Genomic DNA, 21,408 nt, shown 5'->3' with positions numbered 1-21,408 from the left:
CTGTCATGCAGGGGTGCAGGCACTGGTGCAAAAGCACAGATCTGTCACGGCACCGGATGCATCGCTGCCCAGGAGGACTCCCCTGCTTGAGTGCCTGAGGGCCCCATTCCTGCTACTCACCACCTGGCAGGCCTCATAAGGACAGTTGCCACTGTTTATCAGCTCCATCTGGTACGCAGTCTGAGACCATACCTGCCTGCGGACTGTCTCACCAGAGTGGTGCATGCTCTAGTTAACTTCCACTTGGAAAATTGCAACAAGCTCTACATAGGGCTACCTTTGAAGGTGACCCGGAAACTACAGCTAATCCAGAATGCGGCAGCTAGACTGGTGACTGGGAGTGGCCGCTGAGACCATATAACACCGGTCTTGAAAGACTTACATTGGCTCCCAGTATGTTTCCGAGCACAATTCAAAGTGTTGGTGTTGACCTTTAAAGCCCTAAACAGCCTCAGTCCTGTATACCTGAAGGAGCGTCTCCACCCCCATCGTTCTGCCTGGACACTGAGGTCCAGCGCCAAGGGCCTTCTGCCGCTTCCCTCGCTGCGAGAAGCCAAGTTACAGGGAACCAGGCAGAGGGCCTTCTCAGTAGTGGCGCCGCCCTGTGGAATGCCCTCCCACCAGAATGTCAAAGAGAAAAACAATTACCAGACTTTTAGAAGACATCTAGCCCTGTTTAAAGGTAAAGGGACCCCTGACCATTAGGTCCAGTTGTGGATGACTCTGGGGTTTGCGGCGCTCGTCTCACTTTATTGGCCGAGGGAGCCGGCATACAGCTTCCGGGTCATGTGGCCAGCATGACAAAGCCGCTTCTGGCGAACCAGAGCAGCACACTGAAACGCCATTTACCTTCCCATGGGAGCGGTACCTATTTATCTACTTGCACTTTGACATGCTTTCGAACTGCTAGGTTGGCAGGAGCTGGGACCGAGCAACGGGAGCTCACCCCGTCACAGGGATTCAAACTGCCGACCTTCTGATCAGCAAGCCCTAGGCTCAGTGGTTTAACCCACAGCGCCACCCGCAACCCTGTTTAGGGAAGCCTTTAATGTTTAATAGACTATTGTATTTTAATATTCTGTTGGAAGCTGCCCAGAGCGGCTAGGGAAACCCAGCCAGATGCTCGGGGTATAAATAATAAATTATTATTATGATGTGTGAGTGCGCTGCCCAGGGCCATGGTCTGCTGCACCCTCAAATGCACACTGTGTGATCCCATAGGCAAGTGGGTCTGCTGGCCCACACAGCATTGTCAAGAAGGCTGACTGGGCACAGAGTCATTCTGCACCACATTATTCTTAACTGAAGAAGCCTGGTCAGCTCTGTGACCCCTAACTTTTCTGTTGGACCTATGAAAGCCATCCATACAAGCATCAGCCAGAAATCCCACTCTCTCCATTGTTAATTAAAAGAAGGATCTCTTCCCCCTCTTCCCAATCCCCAAATCAGCATCAGAAGGATTTTGCAGAATGGGAAATGTAACCATAGAATCATAGAGTTGGAAGAGACCACCCCCAAAGTGACATGTAAAATAATAACAACATATACAATATAATCCTATTATTTCATAAAAGCGACTGTAGACATGGCAAGTATCAGCTCTCTGGGAAGTCCTTTTAAAATCATAGAATCATAGAGTTGGAAGAGACCACAAGGGCCATCCAGTCCAACCCCCCTGCCAAGCAGGAAACACCATCAAAGCATTCCTGACAGATGGCTGTCAAGCCTCTGCTTAAAGACCTCCAAAGAAGGAGACTCCACCACACTCCACTGCTGAACAGCTCTTACTGTCAGGAAGTTCTTCCTAATGTTTAGGTGGAATCTTCTTTCTTGTAGTTTGAATCCATTGCTCTGTGTCCGCTTCTCTGGAGCAGCAGAAAACAACCTTTCTCCCTCCTCTATCCTTTAATACATTTGAACATGGCTATCATATCACCCCTTAACCTTCTATTCTCCAGGCTAAACATACCCAGTTCCCTAAGCCGTTCCTCATAAGGCATTGTTTTCAGGCCTTTGACCATTTTGGTTGCCCTCCTCTGGACACGCTCCAGCTTTTCAATATCCCTCTTGAACTGTGGTGCCCAGAACTGGACACAGTACTCCAGGTGAGGTCTGACCAGAGCAGAATACAGTGGTACTATTACTTCCCTTGATCTAGATGTTATACTCCTATTGATGCAGCCCCGAATTGCATTGGCTTTTTTAGCTGCTGCATCACACTGCTGACTCATGTCAAGTTTGTGGTCTACCAAGAGTCCTACATCCTTTTCCCATGTACTGCTCTCAAGCCAGGTGTCACCAGATCCTCTATTTCAAAGGCCAGATCCTCTATTTCAAAGGCAAGGAAGCTCGAAATGTTGTTGGCTTCCACCTCCCACCAGTCCCAGGCAGTGTGGCCAACAGCCAGGACTGATGGGAGCTGTAGTACAACCACCTCTGGAATGCCCCAGATTCCCCATCCCTGACCTACACCCATCTTTCACAGTGATAAAAGGTAGGTGAGAAAAACCAGCAAGTTACCTGGATCCAGTCTCGCTTCTCCTCTTCAGTCCTAAGGAAAAATGACAAACATTGGAAGGCATGTTAAGGAGTTATTTTTCAGCAGACTTAGGGGAGGATACACTGATTAACTTGATCTGGGATGGTGGGTAAAGGAGGAAGGAGGTGAATGGATTCAGGGCTCCCAACGGAAGATAAGAAGCAGCAGAGGAGAGTTACTGGGATGGGCAAAGGCCAGATGAGGGACAATTCTTTCAGCTTTGAGAAAGAAAGAGCTAAGTGACTGGCTTTGCTGGCTGTACCTGGCCTGAAGTTCTAGGGATCGCTGCTTCCCTGATACAAGGAAGGTCCTGGGCACATTGAGGCTGCTGGTCTCTTTCAGCTGCAGGGTAAGGAAGAAGGAGGACACAAGGTTGTTCAAAGACACACACTTAACCTTCAATCAGCTACAGCATCAAGAGCAACTTTCCTGTGCAAACAACTAATCATATCATCAGCATCAAACCCTGCTGTGAGAACTTCCTCCGCTATCTCTACATTCAGACACAATTTCTTAGAAAAATGGTTTCCATTCTTAAATACTGTTGATTCAGCTAATTAGAACTATAAAAGACCACTCGGATTTTCCTCAGTGTTTAAGAATACGCTTCTGTTCTTTCTGGGTTGTTTTTTTTTAAATTAAGCAAATGATTGTATTGCTCTTTACTGCAGATTTACCTAGCTTCTTGCCCACCCTAGTGGTTTTAGGTTGTTTTGCATATTCTTGCTATTTAAGAAGCTGATTCTAATTGTTTTATAAAAAGCAGCAAGGATGTTTGGTTGAGAACATAATGGGGAGAAAAATCAGAAAGATTAATCAAAAAATTAAGAACTCCCATCACCACTGTGAGCAAACACATTCCATATGCAGCCAAGTTCACCTATTCAGATCAAAACATAAGCACACAAGACTGTGTGGTCCAGATGACAGTCTTGACTTCTGCTCACTGTAACCACAGTCTGACCCAAACACATCATGCTGGTTTAATTCCCGCTTCCTGAGTCAGGAAGATAAATTACCCCAGCCTGGAGGGCAAGCCCTGTCCTTCCCTCTACCCATCCTGTTCCATGTCCCTTGTTTCAGCCTGGAGCAGCTGATAAAACTCCCAAAAGCTTGCTGGCCATCCAGAGACCGAGATTTGCGTGGTTCTCTTCTCCCCTTACTCCCTTCCCCTCTCACCTCCATCCCCTCCACATCTATGCGAGCACGGACTCCAAATTTCTGGCCTATGAGGCGCAGCTTGGGCACGCAGTACAGCAACCAGTCATTGAACTGGAGAAAGAAAAGAAGTTAATGGTGACATCATATGGTGCAGCGGGCTTCTTGCAGTGCTCTCCTGAGATGGGTCAGGTGGAATAGGGCAAAACCCCGACACCTCTTCTCACCAGGATCAGGTACCGGTCTTGTGTGGTACCGTTCTTGGCAGAAAGCTTCAGGATGTGCCCTTCCTTGATGAGCTCATTGGTGGGATTCACTATGTCTTCCTCACCTCCAAGCAGCTCGTACACCTTCAGCAACGAGTGCATCCTCTCCTGGAAAGGGATACAGATCACTGGCAAATAATTCATATATGGCACCCAGCTCTACTTGTTAAAACAGACAGGCAGGGAGAGTGTTGGACTTGAAGCAGGTCAACTCAGGTTCAAATCCCCAGTTGGCAATTGTCATGGATTATTGCGACTACTCCTGAGTAACGACCTTCCACATACTTGTCTTTCAAAAGTCTTTATTAGTGCACATTATTTACAATGTAGTGAGCTGTCGGTTTCATGTCTTCTCATTCCGAATCAGAATCCGGCACTGCCCCCTTCCGCGATTGGGACCAACATAAAAGCCTTGGGACAGTGAATCTCCTCCCCTTTCTCCTCCTTCTCAATTCCGGAGTCGGGGGTAAGGGTCTGCGTTCTGCCTGTGTCCTCTCCTCTCTTTCCCTCTCCCTCTCTTCCTGCCTGTGGAGCAGGGGCTCCTGGATGTTGCCAGAGGTCTGGCACTCTCTTTCCGTCCCCTGACTTTTCTCATCCGTCCCTTCGCTTTCATGACTGCTTGGAGATGGGCTGCTTCTGATGAGAGGGGGCTGTTCTCTATAAGCCCTTCCCCTTACAGTAATGAAACTCAGTGGGTGATCTTAGGGCAAGTCAGCTATTCACTCTCTCTGTTTAACCCACTTCTGTCAAAATGGCCCACAGGGGTTGAAGGGGATATGGATCCCTCCCCTCGGCTGAATAAAGTCCCCCCCCCCGCCACGCGACTGCTCTAACCAATTTGTGGCAACCTCCTGCTTCAGAGAAAAGAGGACCCAGGCGTCCTAGCTTTCATTACCTACAAAACCTCCAACACTTACCATTTTGCGGATGGCTGCGTTTGAGTGCTCCGCTGCTGTTGCAATAAGTTCTAGGGATTCTGGCCATGAGGTGGAGAAAAAAAAGAAAAGGAGAGTCTAAATGGCTAGGCTGGCCTTACTCAACAAAGTGCCTCCAACTGAACTGAAAGCAGAAAAAATGCTGAAACGTGTGTAAAAATAAAGCCACGCAAGGTGGGTTACCAGGATTTGCTGACCACTGTGACGGGGCTAACAGGTTCACCATTTAGGTCAGGAATTTGCAACTGGAGAACACAAAGTAAGATCCAGCTCGCTGAGGTGTACTGCCTGGTCTAACCAGCAGGCAACCGTAGCTGGACTGGGTTGGGGGGCTGTCGCTTGGTCACCTACCTCTTATTCCAGGGGCGGGGAAACGTTTTTCAAATTGAGGGTGGCCAAAACTCTGGGGCCACATGCCGCAACACACACACACACACACACACACACACACACACACACACACACCACTCTTCACAGCTGCTCAGCTGTTTCCCAAGCAGCTGGGCAGCAAAGGGAGGGGAAGATCTCTCCTCCTCAACCAGCTCAGCAGAGCAGCAGTGAAAAGGGGGCTGTTCCTTCAGAAACTGGCATGTCAAGGTGCTCCGGTGCTTTGAGGCAGAGGCAGCTCTCAGCGAGCGAGGGAAGACTTTGAGGAGAGCCGCCATTTTGAGTGATAGCTAGAGAGGAAGGTGGGAAGAGCCCTGCAAGCCTCAGAAGAGAGCAGAATGTGTCGGGACGGGTGCTCCTATTCTCCTTCAGTGTTTGCACTGATTTCGCCCACCCTTCAAATACCTTTCAAAACATCAGTTCCCAAAGAGGGAAATTTAGGCTACTGCCAAAATGCTTTGTGGACCAGCTCTGGTCTGTGAGCCACCAGTTACTCAAATTTCCAGAGAAAATATCCCACTGAGTAGGGTTTTTTGATACTCTGGGAAATACTGGGGTTAGTCAATCTCTGCTAGCAAACAAGACTATGGTTTTACAGGCAATGTGTGCTGTGCATAGCTGCCAAGTCTCCCATTTTCCCCGGGAAAACCCCTTTTTTACTTACCTTTTCCTGGTGGTCCCCCGTATCACTTCGTCTCCCATTTTTCTCGGTTATTTTCTCCTGCCGGCGGCCATTTTTTTCTTTCCGATTTGCCCTTCTATGGGCACCAAAAATGGCCGCCGCCAGCTTCAAAAGTCGCATCTACGCATGTCCGGAAGTGCATAGACGTGACTTCCGGTGTTGGCGGCGGCCATTTTTTGTGCCTATAGATGGGCAGAGCGACACCGGAAGTTGCGTCGGCGCACTTCCTGACATGCGCACAAGCGACTTTCGAAGCCGCTGGCGGCCATTTTGGGTGCCCATAGAAGGGCAAAGCGACCCCGGAAGTTACATCGACGCAACTTCCGGTGTCAAATGGCTGCCGGTCCCGGATTCTGCAGTCCGGAACTTGGAAGGTAAGGTGCTGTGGCCTCTCCCCACCACCACCCATTTTATTGTATTTTTTATGCTGTTTTTATGCTATTTTCTTGTATATTTATGCCATGGTGGTATACAAATTCAAACAAACAAACCCCCCCCCCTGCAATTATTCCCTGCAGCTCTACTCACTCTGAGCATCCTTGCAATCGGGCGAGTCCTGAGGCAATTTGAGGAGATAGTCCTTCAGCAGCAGTTCGTAGCGAGGGATTCTCTGGACAGGTTCCAGCATGTGGTGCTGCAGGGTCAGGTTCCCACATATCTCTTCCCTCTGCAAAAGAGAGTGATCTCTAGAGAGCTGTCTGCCTGGCTCTCCTCCAACGGCAGCCCGCCTGCTCCCATAGGGAACCGAGACTCAGGGAACCAGAGGCGGAGTTTTTAGAGTACGAGGCAAGTCTTCGTACCGAGGCACAAGCAGCTGCTGAGACACGAGCTTCTTCCCCAACGATTCTTTCCAAACACTCCAGTTTTGTTTAGATCTTAATTAGACCCCAAATCCCCTCACTCCACATCCATGTTGAACAGCAGGGCTGGGAGGAGGGAAGGGCAATCAGTGAAGCGATTCCCTACCCTTTTGCAAGATATTTATTCTTCTTTCCTGTGCCAGTACTTAAAACATGCTCGATTAATAACATTTTAAAGTGCTTTTGAACTCTTAGGGGAAAATTGCTGAATAGGGAATAAGACATCTGGAATGATAACTTAATTGCACCACTCCAGTGATGAGGCTGTGTTGTTCCCCTTGCTTTTAACCTGAAGCACTTGCTGCAATGTGAAGTTTGAGATCCCCCTGAACTAAGCTGACCTGCACTTCATGGATGATGCTCTTGAACTGTGCTGAGCGCTCCATCCAGGTGTTGACAAGCTCCATGGCACGGTCAAAGTTCTTTACATATTCGCCATACATCTTGAGGAAAGGAGCCAGTTTCTGCAGGATATCCCCGATGCGCGGGTGCTGGTCCCTGGGGAACAGAAGCAAAAAGTGTTAGGAAGAGGAGAAAGGTCAGAGACAGAAACTGACCCACCACATTCACAGGGTGGGAAAACATCCAGATTCTATCTCCAGGACCAACTGCAGCCAGAAACCCAGCCAGATGGGCAGGGTGTAAATAATGTTGTTGTTGTTGTTGTTGTTGTTGTTGTTGTTGTTGTTGTTGTTGTTGTTGTTGTTGTTGTTGTTGTTGTTAGGACTGGGAGTCAAGAACAAACACCCAAGCAGAGCTCAGGAATCCCAGCAGGAGGAGATTCCTAGCTCTTAACATTCTCAAACAGATGCAAATCAGGGACAAGACATAAGCAAGTCATGGACACAAAACTTTCTCTATTAAGTTACGGGATTGCATCTTTACAGTTCTATGGTTCCCTGCAAAGGGTGAAGTATTTAGGAGAACAGGACATGGGTGGGCAACCCTCCAGATGTTGCTTGACTCCCACTCCCATCGGCCCCAACCAGCCAGGCCAAGATTGAGAGAAGCAGGAAAGAAAACAAGCACTATGCAGAAGTTCCCAGGCTCAATCCTGGCATCTCCAGGTAGGGCTTGGAAGGACTCCTGTCTAAAGCAACGTTTCTCAACCTTTTCCCTCCCAACTGTGGCTCCCTTCCGACCTTGTTTCCTTCCTGTAGTCCCCCGACCTACTGGACAGCTTGTGGACAGCTTGGTGTGTGGAAGTGGGAGGGAGAAGGAATCGGAAGCGACATTGCTGCGGAGTGCGCATGGAGATTCATCCACTGGGAAGCATGGCCACTTCTCTATTCCCTCTGCTTCTCTGTTTTCTTTTCTGCTTTCTTTTCTCGGTCACCTCTCTGTTTTCTTCACTTTTCACTTCCCATTATGGCTCTCTAGTCTCATGCCGTGCCCCCCCCCATTTACATGATTTTCACATGTGGCCCCCTTGGAATATCCTGAGGGCCCCCAGGGGGCCATATGGCCTCCGGTTGAGAAATGCTGGTCCAAAAGATTGCAGAGTGCCACACAAACAAACCTAAAGCTATACCTTTGTAGGCACTCGCACCAAAATGTTATGCCAATGCAATGTCCTCACCATTCCTCCATACGTTTCTCCAATTCTGGGAGCAGGAACTGCTGGTGGAAGCAGTAGATTGAGCAGATGTTGGCAAAAATACCCATCACCACGTCCACCGGGAAAGAGTTTCGGCTGCGTGCTTCTTCCAGCAGACGTGCGCAGAAGACCTAGCAGGTGGGAATGAATTTCAGCAACATGGGAGATAGTCCCATCAGCCCCAGTCACCATGGCCAGGCAACATGAATGATGTGAATTGAAGGTCAGCAACACTTTGGCCAACAGATACCACTCTGCCCTGTAAGAAGGCCGAGAGTAAGGGAGGCAGGCAGAGACATCACCAGAGTCTGCGCCAGTCAAGGTTGTCCCCTCCCCCTGTAGGGCCAATTAGCATCATCTGCCCTGCGAAAAGGACCAAGGACCTACTTGGGTTCGTACTTTATCTGTTGGTGAGTGAATGGGAGAAATTTAAAACTGTAAACCATCTTTGGTTCCTTGGCAAAAAGGTGGTATATAAATCAAAGGGGAAGGGAAGGGAAAGCCCATGCTGATTCTAGGCCCAAATCCCCTTTCTGGTATCTGCAGCTTGGAAGAGCAGATCCACAATCCAAAGAACAGGGCTGAGTGTTCCAGCAGGTTTTCCAGCTGATGCAGTAGGGCATGGCTCACAGCACAGATGCTACATTTCCCACGCAAAGGCTTCAGGAGGGAAAACTGTGCACACTCAATAACTGTTTTGGGATATTCCGTTGCATTGTAGGTACCTGGTCCAGCAGATACAGGCGAGACACATAGGCCTTTTCTGTTTGGAGAAGCTCGTTGGCAATTCGGAAAACCTTTTGTGGAACTGTCATCTGTCAAGGGGAGAAAGTAAAATCGCTATGGGGAACTTAACAAAATCCATGTTCACCCACCTGCCCTGTACTTCATGCACCCATGAAACTGGGCGTGAGATTAGCCCACTTTCCCCCTCCTCTCCAAAACACTTTCGTGTCTTCCATGGCCCCCACTCCTCAGCTGCTGGCCTGTCAGGAATGCTTTAATGGTGTTTCCAGCTTGGCATGGAGTTGGACTGGATGGCCCTTGTGGTCTCTTCCAACTCTATGATTCTAGAAATGACTGTGAAATACACGCTGCACTAATTCCTTGGTTCACTTTCTCACAGCCACTCAAGGTGGATAAGAATCCCCACTTCTCATCTAATCATAGAGCTGGAAGGGATCCCTGAGGGCCAACTAGTCCAACCCCCTGCAAAGTAGGAATCTCAACACGCAGCCCCCCATCCCATCTGAAACCATACTGGACTCTGCTTAGCTTTGCAAATGAGCTAGCAGTGCTTTACCCCCTGTGAATGAATCTAACCAGGCTGATGGCACCTGAGCTGGCATTACCAGACAAGGATATGACCCAGATCATATTCACAAACCATTCCTGAATCACAATACAACAGTGGACAAGGCTGCTCAGGCTTCCATCTCTCATCGATGTGTAACCCCCAACTGTAAGGGGGAGGGATTATAGAGAACCCTCCCCCCTCATCAGAAGCAACCAGTCTCCAAGCAGTCATGAGAGCGAGGGGTCTGAAGGGGTGAGTCAGGAAACGGAGAGGGAGTGCCAGGGCTCTGGCAACATCAAAGAGCCCCTGCTCCATAGGCAGGAAGAGAGGGAGGCGGAAAGAGTGGACAGGAATAGGTCAGACAGAAGACCCGTCCCCCCGACGCCAGAATTGAGGAGGAGGAGGAGGAAAGGGAGGCGCTTCTCAGTTCCGAGGCTTTTATGCTGGTCCTGAACGCAGAAGGGGGTAGTGCAGGAATCTGACTCGAGCGGGTAGACATGAAATGAGCAATCCGTTACACTGTAAATAATGTGCACCAATAAAAACGTCTGAAAGACAAGCATGTGGACGGTCGTTACTCAAGAGTAGTTACAACAAACCCTGACACCAACCCACCCCAGTCCCCTGTTATTTATCCCCCAGTTTTGCTTCTGACCCCAGTAAAGAGCATCGTATTCAGGAAAAGGCTTGACAGGAGCCATCAGCTGTGTGGGTGAGTAGGTGATCACACTAACACCAGGGCATGCCAGTCCAAGTCTCTCACCTCCTCGGAATCCTGTCTTTCTGCTTGTGGGGGAGGGAGCACCGGGAGCAGCTCAGCCTCATCCCCGCTGCCATCGTCCATGTCACTGTCCACTTCAGAATCACGGGTTGAGCGACGCTTGATGACAGCAGCAGGCACGGGGGCCCCCGGTCCCTCTCCTGTGCCCTCGTCAGCCCCAAAGCAGATCTCCTCACTGTTAGATGGGGAGCTGATGCTGTCGATGCCACTGTCTCGGTTAGCCAGCTTCCCACCATCGTGAGACGGCAAGCAGGCAGCACCACCCGCAGACTCTTGCCCTCCCTCCAGAGCCAGGAGGTCCAGGAGTTTGTGAGCCAGCTCTGCCGATTCCAGGGAAGTTGGGCAGTCTAGCGAGGGCTCCATGGAACCTGTCTCGGGAGTCTGGAGATCTGGACTGGGGCACGGCGACGGGGCCTGCTCGACAGCCAGGATTACAGGTTCCCTGCAACAACAACAAAATCAAAACACACGGACAGTCAGGACAGCCGGGCTCTCTGGGAAGAAAGTGGGGAGTAGAGATATCAGTCCAGGAGGTCACTAAAGCAAGACCTGCTCTTGTTCGGGTCTCACATTGGAAAGGGAAGTAGAATCTAGTGAGTTCGAAGTAAGAGAAGTAGCAGCCCTTGACTAAAAATAGAGTTAAGAACTGGCACACTCCACCAGCCCAACAATCCGTCTAGCTGGGCATTCTGTCTTCTGACTCAAAGGCTAGCCAGAGGCCTTAGGAAATTAACATGTAGGACAGGATGCCATAGCTCCCTGCTGTTCATCTGGAAGCGAAGTGTTGCAGCGCACTCTTCCAGTTTGGCTGTACTGCCAAACTGGTGGCGCTCCCTCACAATGGCTCTATGTGGAGAGTGCACCCACTCTGTTCTTCGCGCTGGAATCCTTCAGAGGTCTCTGCAGCCCATGGCAGGAAGCATAACATCAGAAGGGAGCACCAGCTACATTCCCAGGGAAGCAGGGCCTTGCAAGCTACTAAAGCACCCACCTCTCAAACTTCTCAATGAGGCAGGAGACGGCAGATAATGTTCCCAATCCATCCTTAGGCAGGGGGCTGCGGCTTAAGCGGGGATCAGCAGGGAGTGGTCGCGATGGGGGTGGGGGGATGGATTCAGGGAGACGCGGCGGCTGGATACTCTGCAGATGGGCTGGTTTAGGAGGGACTGGGAAAGCAATAAAAGTTTATTTTTAAAAGGCACACATAATATATGGAATACTATACACAAACCCCCAGCAAAGACAACTGACAGAACCTACACCCAGCCCATCTCTTTCTGCTACACTTCCTCTGGAGAAAAGAGCCTGGATCCTGCCCTACCTCTGGTAGAGGAATCTGCCATACACAAATATGAACAAATATGAATATGTGCTGCACTGGATTTTATTGCCAGCTGCTCTTGGAGCCAAACTTGACTGAAAAACAAGTCTAAATATACCCTACTATATATTTTGAAAAATTGTTTGCTTATCTGCTTGCTTTGCAATTGCTGTGACCAAATTTTGCATGTTGGTTCTTGAGACCAAGGAGCAGGTTTTTGTCAATTGGACACCATTTTGAATCAAGATGGCGGACCAAACCTTTCAAAACTGCACCACCAATTTGGAAACTGCACTGTTTTCATTGTTGTTGTTGTTGTTGTTGTTGTTGTTGTTGTTGTTGTTGTTGTTGTTGTTTTTAGAATTCCCAAGCAACGCCAGGCACAAGGCTGTTAGTAATGAACAAATTAATCATAACCTCCCTCTTCTAACAACTGTGTCTCACCCCACTTCCTCTGCAGAACCTGATGCAAGGAATGGAAAAGCCAGGTGCTCTGCCAAAGCCAGTTTGCTCTGCTTGCAAACTTTCTTCCCGGGAAGTTCCACAAAAAGCCTCATTGTGATTGGGGGGGGGGTTTCAATGGGGGGGTGGAGACTCGCCTATATACCTTGTGGTTTTGGTCCTGGGGGTCGTTTGAGTGGCCGGAGTTTGGCCACTTCTCCTTCGCTGCTGTCAGGTCCTGGATCAGAGATGAGTCGCTGAGGGGCTTCTGGAGAGCGATGTTCTGGACTAGGCTCCAAGGAGAGGCTCTTGACCAGGAGCCGTGGGGGCTGAGCAGGACCTAGGAGGAAGACAAAACACAAGACAAGATAGTGAAACAAAGCCAACCCTGAAGTACTGGGATGAAGTGGTTAGAATACTAGCTGATGACCAGGGAGGCCAAAGTTAAAATCCTCACTCAGCCATGATTTCAGTCAGTCACTAATTCTCTGTCTAAACCAGGCATCCCCAAACTAAGGCCCGGGGGCCGGATGCAGCCCAATCGCCTTCTCAATCCGGCCCATGGACAGTCCAGGAATCAGCATGCTTTTACATGAGTAGAATGTGTCCTTTTATTTAAAATGCATCTCTGGGTTATTTGTGGGGCATAGGAATTCATTCATTCCCCCCCCCAAATATAATCCGGCCCCCCACAAGGTCTGAGGGACAGTGGACCGACCCCCTGCTGAAAAAGTTTGCTGACCCCTGGTCTAAACTACCCCACAGGCATAGCTGCCAAGTTTTCCCTTTTCTCGCAATGAAGCCTATTCAGCATAAGGGAAAATCCCTTTAAAAAAGGGATAACTTGGCAGCTATGCCCCACGGGGTAACAACCTACAGATAAACTGAAGCACGGGAACCATGTATACCAGGCATGTCCAACAGGTAGATCGTGATCTACCGGTAGATCACTGGATGTCTGCAGTAGATCACTGGTAGATCATTGGCTCCCCCCCCCCCCAAAGAAGCTGAACAACTGTGGCTCCCCCAAGAAAAGCTCAACATTTTACCTCCTCCCTGAAAAAACTCAACAACTTTGACCTGAACCTGCCCCCCCCCCATCGGTCTTCCTCCTTCCTAAGAAAAGTTCAACAACTTTGACCTGAACCCCAAAAAGGGGGGTAGATCACTGCCAGTTTTTAACTCTGTGAGTAGATCGCAGTCTCTTGGGAGTTGGCCACCCCCGAATACCATCTCAAGTTCCTTGGAGGATATTAAATGTGGAAAACAAAGAAACAAATAGTAACTTCAAGGTTTCCTCGAAAAGTGTTAGCCCAGGAGAGAGCCTTCAACGAGGGTTGATAGCCTGGAACAGCCTTGGCTTATTACATATAATAAGCCAAGTCGTATAATGCCCAAGGTAGGAGTCTATAGGTGTTTAACTCTTTATCATAGCTGCCAAGTTTTCGCTTTTCTCGCGAGGAAGCCTATTCAGCATAAGGGAATTTCCCTTTTAAAAAGGGGAGAACTTGACAGCTATGCTCTTTATATTGAAAGCAAAATAATGATTTCATAACCCTGCTTTGCAGAACAGACCTGCAAGCCCATCATAATGACTGATAGGACACTTCTTCAGAGATCAGAATTAGTTTCCTGGCCTAGTTGCATCACATGGAAAAGCTGCAACTACTAGTTTAAATAAATAAACACACACATTTGTGATCAAGTGCCTTTCCATAGCAAGCTCAGAGTGACTATTAACCAAATTTAAATCACAAAACAGCAGAAGAAAAATTGCATGGCTCTACTTTTTAAGAAATAAAGTCATTTTAAAAGCAAATATGTAAATAAAAGCTGCAATAAAATATATGCAGTCTTAGAAGCCAAAACAAGTTAAGAGATGCCAATTAAAAACTAAATTAAGCAAAGAAGGCTTTTTACACCACAGACAATAAAGTATTTACCTTGCTGTAAAAGAGGAATGGTAGGGGCTGGCAAGTCTCCGAGTGAGATGGTTTCACAGAAGAGTTTGCCAACCACTGAGAATGCCACCTCCCCCAAGCACTACTGGAAAATACTGCCCTAAGAACACAGAAAGAGTATCATCTGCCAGTCTCAGAGCTTGGGGAAGACTATATGGTTGGAAGTGTTTCTCAATGTATCTTAGACCATGGAATTTTAAAGCTTTTCTGCTAATAAACTGCAATTGATCTCAGAAACTCAATGGTAACCAGTGCAGGCAATGCCCCTTCATGCTCTGGCCTGATCCAGTCAACGCCCAGTTCACAAGCCATGGGACTTTTTCTACCCCACCTACCGGTACTTCAGAGGTGAAAGCTGATGCAGAAGTCAATGCCCAACACAGCAATAGCAGAGCTTATTGTGAGACAGAGATATAGGGCCAAAAAGGTGGAAAGAGGCTGAGGCTGTGGATCCCAGCCCAGAGGATCCCCTCAATACACATAACAGGTGTCCAAGAGCAAAACTGACCCTTTTTACAAGGTAAGGTGAATGGTCACCTCGTGGCAATTTCGGGTTCCATTAAGAGAGAGATACAGAGATTCTAAGAATGTAAGAAGAACTCTCCTGGACCAGACCAACCAAAGGCCCATCTAGACCATCATCCTGATCTCACGGTGACCAACAAGACCTCAATGCAAGAGCCCTCTCCCCACTTGGGATTCTTAGTAACTGATACCCTGTTTCTCATATTTTAAGACATACCCATAAAATAAGCCATAGCAGGATTTTTAAGCATTCAAGGAATATAAGCCATACCCCGAAAATAAGACATAGTGATAGGCAAGACACCAAGCAGCAATGCCGGCCGCGGCAGGAGGAGGAGGAAAAAAATAAGACATCCCTTGAAAATAAGCCATAGTGTGTGTTTTTTGAGGAAAAAATAAATATAAGACATGTCTTATAATATGAGAAACACGGTATACAGAGACACATTGCCTCCAACAGTGGAGGTAAAATATAGGAATCATGGCTAGTAGCCATGAATAGCTCCATCCTCCATAAATTTACCTAAAGCCATCCAACTTGGTGGCCATCATGTTATCCTGTGGGAGCAAATTACAGACCCTCCAAGTGTCTCTATTTTCTAGGGACAGTCCAATTTTCCGCTTGGGGTAAAACAGGAAGTGCTGCCTTGCCCTGCCACCACATTGCCACTGCTGAAGCATCCCTTACCTAGGGTGCGCAGCAGTGGTGCGAAGCTACAGCAGCAGGTTCCAGTGAGATCTCTCAGGAAACTAGTGCTGAGGCCGGGGCTGCGTTGCTGCCACCAGTGGGGGTGGCAGGGCAGCTGCTTCACCCTGACACATGGGTGGGCCACTCCTGTCCGTTCACTTAGTCTTGAGAGATTCCTCTTGCAGCTCATGGCCATCCCTCTTTGCTTCAATGACCCTGAACAATTTGGTTTCATCAGCAAACTTGGCTATCCCACTGCTCACCCCTAACTAATACAGTGGTACCTCGGGTTACAAACTCAACTCATTCCGGAGGTCCATTCTTAACCTGAAACCGTTCTTAACCTGAGGCGCGCTTTCGCTAATGGGACGCCGCACTGCCCGCACGCGATTTCCATTCTCATGCTGGGGCAAAGTTCTCAACCCAAGGTACTACTTCCGGGTTAGCGGAGTTTGTAACCCGAAATGTTTGTAACCTGCGGTACCACTGTAAATGAACAAATTTAAAAGTAGTGTTCCAAATTCCCATCCTCAGGGCACTCCATTTTCTACGTCCCTCCACTGGAACTCTATTTCTTCTCTAGGCTTCCTGATTCTTAACCCGTTCCTGATCCTTGAGAGCCCCTCTCCTATTAGTCCATGACTGCCAAGCTTACTCAGGAGTGGCTTTGATAAGAGACTTTATCTTAAAAACAATAATAAATTGAGAGTTCAGGTGCACAATGTACCAATGGAGAACGATCCAGAAGGAGGTTCCTAGGCACAAGCCTCATTGAAATGGGCAAGAGCTGCACAGAAGCATGAACATTTTGATTCTCTGTCTCAAGCTCCAAAATGTCTTGATCCAACTCTGGTCAGGAGAAAAAGTTCCTACCGGCTTCTCTCACGGAATATTATAGCATACACATCATCATTTGCGACGATGTAAAAGGTACACCTTTTACATGCTAGAATTGCTACCCTCGGCTCTGATAGCTTTTTATTAGAGAATGTTTGATAACAAATCAATTCACAGACAATGAAGCAGTAGACTGTATATCCTTTCCATTGGAATAATGTCTGCACAGACTCCCTTTCTTTCTTTTCATGCCCGGCTGAGGATAAGGCTAATGGCAAGCTAACAGAAGTTTTTATCACAGGAAACTCTCACCATGAAGTGGGGTATGTTCGTAATTTGTCATATTTATCTTCTTTTGAGCTAACCTTCTGAGTGTGGTGAAACAATGAAAAAATGGGCCATGTTCATTTTGCATCGAAGGGCTGTCTAAAGGCATCATCTCAGGGCAAAGCTAGGCATTATATCAATTTTTGTTATGTAAAAACAAGCAGCTATGGCAAAGCCTGCTAAGCCTCAGGACTCTGGGGGGTGGGAAGAGGAAGTTTCTGTCTGTCTGTCTCCCACCTGTGTGATCCCACCAAAACTCCCTGAAGCTGCTATTTGCATTTCAAATGGCTTTTTGCATTTCACTTGAAATGCAAACAGCCGGATTTTATCTGAACCATGAAAGGGAGGGGGGAGAGAGATAGGGTGTCAAACTGCCTCTCCCCCACCACCATGATCCTGTGGCTGCTCAGGTTTCCCCATGAACACACCCCAAAACGCACTTTAACATGCAATTCACACCACATCTTATTAGGCCCCCAATTTCACTGCAAGGAGCATGCTCACAGGAACACGTAAGGAATAATTACCAGGAGAATGTCACCTTGCAACAGGAGCTACATGTTAAGACCAGAAAATAATGATGACGACTATGCAAACATGGCTGTCTAAACAACATCAACAACAAAGCCAGGGCGAAGTGTGTTTTTGTGAATCTAGATCAGAGCAGTGGCAAGGTTAGATGGGAGCTTTGGTGCTGTGCCCCCATCATGGTCCTATCGGAACTGGGCCTCCTCCTGCACCTGCTATTTGCAGTGGGAAAACACACCCTTGGTGCCAATGGGAGCTTTCCTCCCACTGCAAACCATGAGGGACCAGGTTTTATTATTTCTTTTCATCTAATGATCATAGGGTGGTTCTGATCGAGATCAAAACAGGGGGTAAAGGATTAAAGCCAACACACACACACCATGACCTCAGTCTGGCTCCACACAAACCATTTACTTGTTTTAAAAGTCACACAAGGGCTGAAGAAGACATGAATAACATCATGACTAGTTTGGTTCCAAGCTGTTTGTAATATTCCAAATCCTTCACTTAACCGAGTTGGAAGCCGAGAGATGCAATTCCACCTAGATGTCTTGCCAGGGCTTGTCCCAGGGAGAAGTTCCCAACAGGATTTTAAATACTGTATCATCTCAGTGTTTCTTCTCCATGCAACCTACCTTAGGAAACTAGGTAAACCGCTGGAAATTAAGCTCTCTAAAAGGTTAAGAAATTGCACCTCTGGGCACCCTCCCCATTCTATATAATCTTCTGTAGGGTGTGAAATATACAGAGCAGAAGCAACCTCAACTTCTTCAACTTGCCTCCTCCAAGCCCCAGAGGCTAAGTAAGGGAAGGATTTCTAGGCAACACCTCCATGACTCAAATACACCAGCTACTCCAAGAGCAAGGAACCGCTTTCTTCTATTTAGGAAGATCTGAATAACGTCATGAGACAACCCCTGGTCAAAAGAAACTATGAAGTTGGGGCTAGGAACAGAAGAAGATGGTCTCCATGTTGGCACTCTGTGGCTTAAGCCACTGTCCTAGAAGGCTTAGTGGACACACCAATCAAAATGCCAAACTTCAGAAACTTTATTGCCTCTTAAGCAAGAGCAGAACAGCAATAGGAAATGCTTGACACCACCCAGATATAAGTAAGCCCAGTGCCCCCTCATGACATTCACTGGGGTGGAAGAGAAGGGTGGAGAAAGAAGCTTGTCAAAAGAGACAAAGGTTGGTTGTCCCATTTGTCCACTACAATTTATTCGTTTTTCAGGATTACACTGAAAGTCTGTGAAGACACACAAAAGGCGTTGGATGGATTCAGATGAACATTTTGCCACACATCTGTACCAGGTGTGCAGTTTTTTAAAAAATCCATACCACTTGGCAGGATGACACAGGCAACTATTTTCCACATGGGCTATTGACACAGTGTGGTGCATTTATCAAGGATAATGTTCACTTCTGTCCACCTGGAGTGTGTTTAGTCACACAATTCTAGGTAGAAGAAAACATTCATATACAGTGGTACCTCAGGTTAAATACTTAATTGGTTCCGGAAGTCCGTACTTAACCTGAAGCGTACTTAACCTGAAGCGAACTTTCCCATTGAAAGTGATGGAAAGTGGATTAATCCGTTCCAGACGATGAAAAACACCCCCTAAAACAGCAATCTAACACAAATTTTACTGTCTAACGAGACCATTGATCCATAAAATGAAGGCAATAATCAATGTACTGTACTATAAAATAAATAAGACAGTATTTTAGATTAAAAAATTAACATTTACAGTATACAGTGGTACCTTGGGTTAAGTACTTAATTGGTTCCGGGGTGCCATCCACACCCCGAAAAGTACTTAATCCGAGTGGCAATAGTGCGCAAAGTGCCGATAGAGTGCTTCTGCGCATGCGCAAAGTGCATAGATCGCTTCTGCGCATGCGCACACAGCGGAACCTGGAAGTAAACACTTCTGGGTCCGCGGAGTACTTAAACTGAAAGTTCTCAAACTGAAGCGTACTTAAACTGTGCATGCGTAGACGTTGGCTCAGCCAAACTGGATTTGGAATTGGCAGTGTGGCTTCTCAAACAGAACTCACAAACATGTACAGGCATATAACAGAAAGAGAAGAGAGCAAAAAATATTCGATTGTATCCAATTAAGCTATACCAAGAACAGACTCACTGAAATTAATAGACCTAAGATATAAATTTAAGTGAGTCTGATTTGGGCTAACATTGGATACAACCCATTTATATGTATATGGATTTAAAGGTGGTTATTTAAAAAGCAGCTGGCACAGATTTGTGAAAGATAGATCCTATTAACCTCTGCTGGAAGGCAGCTCTTCATCTAAGCAACACAAAGGCAACCAGACATCACTCGGCACATGAGATCCAACTGCTGCTCCTGAGTCCTGTCTCCTCCCTCTTCTGCCCTAAGATAATAAAACAAGCTCCACCAGAAGACCTTGCAGATTATATTCCCTACCCAAAAGGCATAGCTTCAGGTCAAAAATTAAAACAGGTGGTTATGAAATGGAACATAGTCCATCACTTTTGCCTAGGAATTCTTGGGAGACAAGTTACCACCCAGGTGACTAAAGAGGAAGAGGCCTGTGTGTCTGGCAGGATAGTTAAACATACTGTACACCAGAGGCTACTGAACAAATCAAAATGAAACAACCAAAACCTAAAACCAAGTAATGGAACAAAGTTACATTTATAAAATAAATTACTTTTAAGTACAATCATCCCATTGCCTCTAGCCAGAAATCAGCAGTGTTGGGAATAGGTTTGCTTCTAACCGAGGAATTGAGGCAGAATACTGTCTACGTGTTTTTCCTGATATCGCCATATCTAAATGAGCTAAAGAAGATAATAACTACGGTATGACTATGACTTCTTCTGTTCCTCCCCTTTTAAATAAAAGTTAACTATTCAATGAAGGAACTCTGAACTCATATCCATGAAAGAGCTGCCCTCTCCTCCAATGACTTAGCAAGTACTGTATTAACAGAATATTTAATACCAAATGAGTCATGTCAAATTACGAGCTATGTTCTAACGAGCTGATTAAAACAAATTAGGATAAAGAGACAGTTCTAAAACACCTAAAGGAAACCTTTATGCTTACTGGTTGCTTGTGTTAATGCAATTAAATTTCTTTTTTTTTATGGTGTAACTGACTTGGTAGTTAATACAAGAGATGTTTTATATTGGTGGATATGGGAGGTGCACTCCTGTTTATTTTTTATTTTTATTTTAACACAGCAAGTTGTTTGACATGGTCCCGCATAATATCTCATATATAAACTAGGGGGAGCAGACACAGAATGAGTTCACTATTGGCTGAAAAACTGCAACCCTAGAGCAATTATGAATGAAGCTCTTGGCTCTCAAATTGTTCAGCATTTTTTAAAATAGCAGGGATGGTATCCATGCTATTATCACAGAAATGACACAACTATGGAAAATAGGAGTGGAATGAAAAGTGGTCCTTTAAAAATTGAAGAACTGGGCCAAACATATACACACATGATTAAAGCAGAGATAAAAATGTAAAGTACCAGTTCAAAACTGTGGTTTTTCAGATCTCGAAAATGGAGCTCAACCTTTCAGACAGGAGGGAAGGCCTGGCAGTATGTCTTTTATTGCTTCAAGAAGGATCTCTCAGACTTTGATATGCTCCTAGTCTAGTGTATTGATTGTCTTAGAAATCCTTCAAGAGCAGACCCGCCCCATGCCCATTTGCAGCTAGCAACCCTGCATCTCCCTCCCCCACCCCACCCAAATGCCTCTATACGGTACCTATTCTTCCTTGCCTGTAGTCTAGGAATTACATCCTTGGGCACTTTGACACAGGTTCACCAAAAGAAAATATTCACTAGCCGCTCCATGATGTTGCAAAATAGATGAACAATTCCAGTATTGCGAGTCTAACTGGACTAGATAACCAAGACCCATTACTGGACTTTCCAGATTGAGGTTGAATCCCGACAAGACAGAAGTACTGTTCGTGGGGGACAGGAGGCAGGCAGGTGTGGAGGATTCCCTGGTCCTGAATGGGGTAACTGTGCCCTTGAAGGACCAGGTGCGCAGCCTGGGAGTCATTTTGGACTCACAGCTGTCCATGGAGGCGCAGGTCAATTCTGTGTCCAGGGCAGTTGTTTATCAGCTCCATCTGGTACGCAGGCTGAGACCCTACCTGCCCGCGGACTGTCTCACCAGAGTGGTGCATGCTCTAGTTATCTCTCGCTTGGACTACTGCAATACGCTCTACATGGGGCTACCTTTGAAGGTGACCCGGAAACTAC

At 47.1% G+C, this 21,408-nt stretch overlaps 1 protein-coding gene across 2 annotated transcripts in view; it reads right to left on the bottom strand.

Moving 5' to 3' along the window:
• FGD1 (FYVE, RhoGEF and PH domain containing 1) overlaps window positions 1-21,408 on the bottom strand; it is a 54,720-nt gene that overhangs the window by 9,905 nt on the left and 23,407 nt on the right. For both annotated transcript variants that reach the window (XM_035140955.3, XM_088658627.1), the window contains exons 2-13: window positions 12,431-12,604; window positions 11,494-11,668; window positions 10,485-10,944; window positions 9,150-9,239; window positions 8,407-8,555; window positions 7,169-7,325; window positions 6,496-6,634; window positions 4,881-4,939; window positions 3,925-4,071; window positions 3,719-3,811; window positions 2,802-2,881; window positions 2,521-2,551 (exon numbers count right to left, since the gene is read on the bottom strand). In XM_035140955.3, coding sequence (XP_034996846.2) covers window positions 2,521-2,551; window positions 2,802-2,881; window positions 3,719-3,811; window positions 3,925-4,071; window positions 4,881-4,939; window positions 6,496-6,634; window positions 7,169-7,325; window positions 8,407-8,555; window positions 9,150-9,239; window positions 10,485-10,944; window positions 11,494-11,668; window positions 12,431-12,604 — 1,754 coding nt within the window. The remainder of the gene's footprint in view (window positions 1-2,520; window positions 2,552-2,801; window positions 2,882-3,718; window positions 3,812-3,924; window positions 4,072-4,880; window positions 4,940-6,495; window positions 6,635-7,168; window positions 7,326-8,406; window positions 8,556-9,149; window positions 9,240-10,484; window positions 10,945-11,493; window positions 11,669-12,430; window positions 12,605-21,408) is intronic.

This window comes from Zootoca vivipara, chromosome 15 (genome assembly GCF_965207765.1).
Source record: "Zootoca vivipara chromosome 15, rZooViv2.hap1.1, whole genome shotgun sequence".
Taxonomy (NCBI): Eukaryota; Metazoa; Chordata; class Lepidosauria; order Squamata; family Lacertidae; genus Zootoca; species Zootoca vivipara.
Note: the sequence above shows the minus strand (reverse complement) of the source record. Positions and strands in the feature narration are given on the sequence as shown.